We start from the raw sequence: 2,886 nt of genomic DNA on the forward strand, positions 1-2,886 counted from the left end.
AATAAAATCCTCCGCGAGCCACCGCGGGTGAGGAAAGCTCCAGGGTTGGAAAGCTCCAGGTAACCCTTTCCCCCCGGGGCTGGGAGGAGCACGGCGCAGCACAGCAAGCACCCACCCTGCAGCAGCACGCAGCCACCCCAGGGCTGCTCTCTGCACAATTGAGCTTTTTGTGACCCAAAATTGGACCAGGGGGTCCTGCCAGTGCTTGGAGAACCCCCAGCCCACCGCCCCCCACCCTGCTCCCACCCCCGAGGTGCCACGGTGGCGAGCGATGGAAGAAGCCAAGGAAATGACGACAGAACTGCGTTAGGGGTATGACAGAATGACTGATGATTTAATGCTTCTTGAAGTTTTTTGTTTCCTTCCACAGGGCATTGGTTTTAAAAACAAACAAAACGAGGTAAAATAAATTAATTTATGTACACTTTACATACACTGTGTCACGTGGAGCTTTGCAGCAACAGTAACCAGAAATTGTTACAAAATAGAAAGTTACATGGCTGGTGCAGGTCCTCAGCAGGCTGGAACCTACAAGATTGTCATCCTGAGAGTGGTTGGCAAAGTGATCATGTAAACATGTTTAGAAGCATTTACGGTGGACAATGGATGGGCCAGCTTCATCGTACTCCTGCTTTGTGATCCACATCTGCTGGAAGGTGGACAGGGAGGCCAGGATGGAGCCACCGATCCAGACAGAGTACTTGCGCTCAGGCGGGGCGATGATCTAGAAAAAGCCGAGAGAGATGAGATCAGTGCACGTAAATGCTGCAGGCGCTGCAGGAGGGCAAAAAGAAGGCTGTGCTCGGAGACCTGTGCCTGGATCTGTTACGCTGTAGCCTTACCTTGATCTTCATTGTGCTGGGGGCCAGGGCTGTGATCTCCTTTTGCATGCGGTCAGCAATACCTGGGTACATGGTGGTACCCCCAGACATGACGTTGTTGGCGTACAGGTCCTTCCTGATGTCAATGTCGCACTTCATGATGCTGTTGTAGGTTGTCTCATGGATGCCCGCGGACTCCATGCCTGGGGGCAGGGTGAAGAGCAGGGACAAGCTCAGCGCCAAGCAGGAGCTCTGTGCCAGGGCTCAGCAGAGAGGGGGGAGCTGCTGGGGAGGGGAGAGGGAAGGGGGGCACGCACCGATGAAGGAAGGCTGGAAGAGGGTTTCTGGGCAACGGAAACGTTCATTGCCGATGGTGATGACCTGCCCATCAGGCAACTCGTAGCTCTTCTCCAGGGAGGAGGAGGAGGCAGCAGTGGCCATCTCGTTCTCAAAGTCCAGCGCCACATAGCACAGCTTCTCCTTGATGTCACGGACAATCTCACGTTCAGCTGTCAGGGGGAGCAAAGGCATCAGTGATTGCAAAGAACGGAGAAACAGAAGAGCAACAGAACACCTGCAGCTCCTCCACGGGTCTGCTGGGTCTCCAGACCCCTAACCACACGCAAACGCCCAACAGGGAGCACTCCCTGGGCTTGCAACGGGGCAAGAGGCTGCAGCATCCCCAGAGGTGCAAGGGCTGGAAACGAGGGAGGATATTTTTTGGAGGGAGCGGTGCTTACCCGTGGTGACGAAGGAATAGCCACGCTCAGTCAGGATCTTCATCAGGTAGTCAGTGAGGTCGCGGCCGGCCAGATCCAAGCGCATGATGGCATGGGGCAGGGCGTACCCTTCATAGATGGGGACGTTGTGTGTCACACCATCGCCGGAGTCCAGCACGATACCTGGGAACACGAAGAGCAGACACCTGAGACACGGCCTGGGAACAGCCCCGAGCCGGGGGGCAGCGACAGGGGACACGTCCTGGGTGTCCCTGGGGACGAGGGGCCATCGGGGCGCTGGCACTCACCAGTGGTACGGCCGGAGGCGTACAAGGAGAGCACAGCCTGGATGGCCACGTACATGGCGGGCACGTTGAAGGTCTCAAACATGATCTGGGTCATCTTCTCGCGGTTGGCCTTGGGGTTGAGGGGGGCCTCGGTGAGCAGGGTGGGGTGCTCCTCGGGGGCCACGCGCAGCTCGTTGTAGAAGGTGTGGTGCCAGATCTTCTCCATGTCGTCCCAGTTGGTGATGATGCCGTGCTCGATGGGGTACTTCAGGGTCAGGATACCCCTCTTGCTCTGGGCTTCGTCTCCTACGTAGGAGTCCTTCTGACCCATACCCACCATCACGCCCTGCGGGGGAAGGAAGAAAGGGGCTGAGTGACCTCAAAACGCGTCCACACACGGGGTCCGCGGCCAGCTGAGGGTCCCCTCACGATACCTGGTGGCGCGGGCGGCCCACGATGGAGGGGAACACGGCCCTGGGGGCGTCATCCCCGGCGAATCCAGCCTTCACCAGGCCGGAGCCGTTGTCGCACACGAGCGCGGTGGTCTCGTCCTCGTCGCACATGGCGGGGGCGGGCTGCGGGGGCGGGCAGGGCACGGCTCAGCCTCACGGCTCAGCCTGCGCCGTGCGGGGCCGGCGGCCGCCCCGAGCCCTCCCCGACTTACCGGTGCTGGCTGCGGGCGGTGCTGCGCGTGGGGCGGCGGCGGAGGAGCCTCCCGCTGGCCGTGCCGGGGCTGGGGCCGGGGCCGGGGCTGCGCTGTGCCGGGTGGGCGCCCGGCCGCCCCGCCGCCCTTTTATCGCGGCGCTGAGGAATGCGGCCCCGGCCGTCGCCATATTTGGGCCGCGGGGCCCGGCGCGGCCCCGGCCCGGCGCTGCCCAAAGAAGGCGCTGCTGGACGCGGCCCAGGTGAGCCCGGCCCGGCCGTAAAAGGAGCGGCCGCAGGGGGCTCCCCCCCGGCCGGCACCGGGCGCGGAGCAGCCCCCGGGGACGGCACCGGGCAGGGCAGGGCAGGGCAGGGCAGGGCGGTGGCGAGGAGGTGGGAGCCGGGGGTGAGGGTGCT

At 62.2% G+C, this 2,886-nt stretch overlaps 1 protein-coding gene across 1 annotated transcript; it reads right to left on the minus strand.

The window, feature by feature from the left end:
• Positions 1–313: 313 nt before the first annotated feature.
• ACTA1 (actin alpha 1, skeletal muscle) lies at positions 314–2,647 on the minus strand. The gene is made up of 7 exons (XM_084283695.1): positions 2,492–2,647; positions 2,262–2,402; positions 1,849–2,173; positions 1,562–1,723; positions 1,139–1,330; positions 843–1,024; positions 314–724 (listed from the first exon to the last, which is right to left on the minus strand). Exons 2-7 carry the CDS (start codon positions 2,388–2,390, stop codon positions 581–583), a joined length of 1,134 nt encoding a protein of 377 aa, XP_084139821.1. The 5' UTR covers positions 2,391–2,402; positions 2,492–2,647; the 3' UTR covers positions 314–580.
• Positions 2,648–2,886: the final 239 nt, after the last annotated feature.

This window comes from Netta rufina (genome assembly GCF_964035555.1).
Source record: "Netta rufina genome assembly, chromosome: 3".
NCBI lineage: Eukaryota > Metazoa > Chordata > Aves > Anseriformes > Anatidae > Netta > Netta rufina.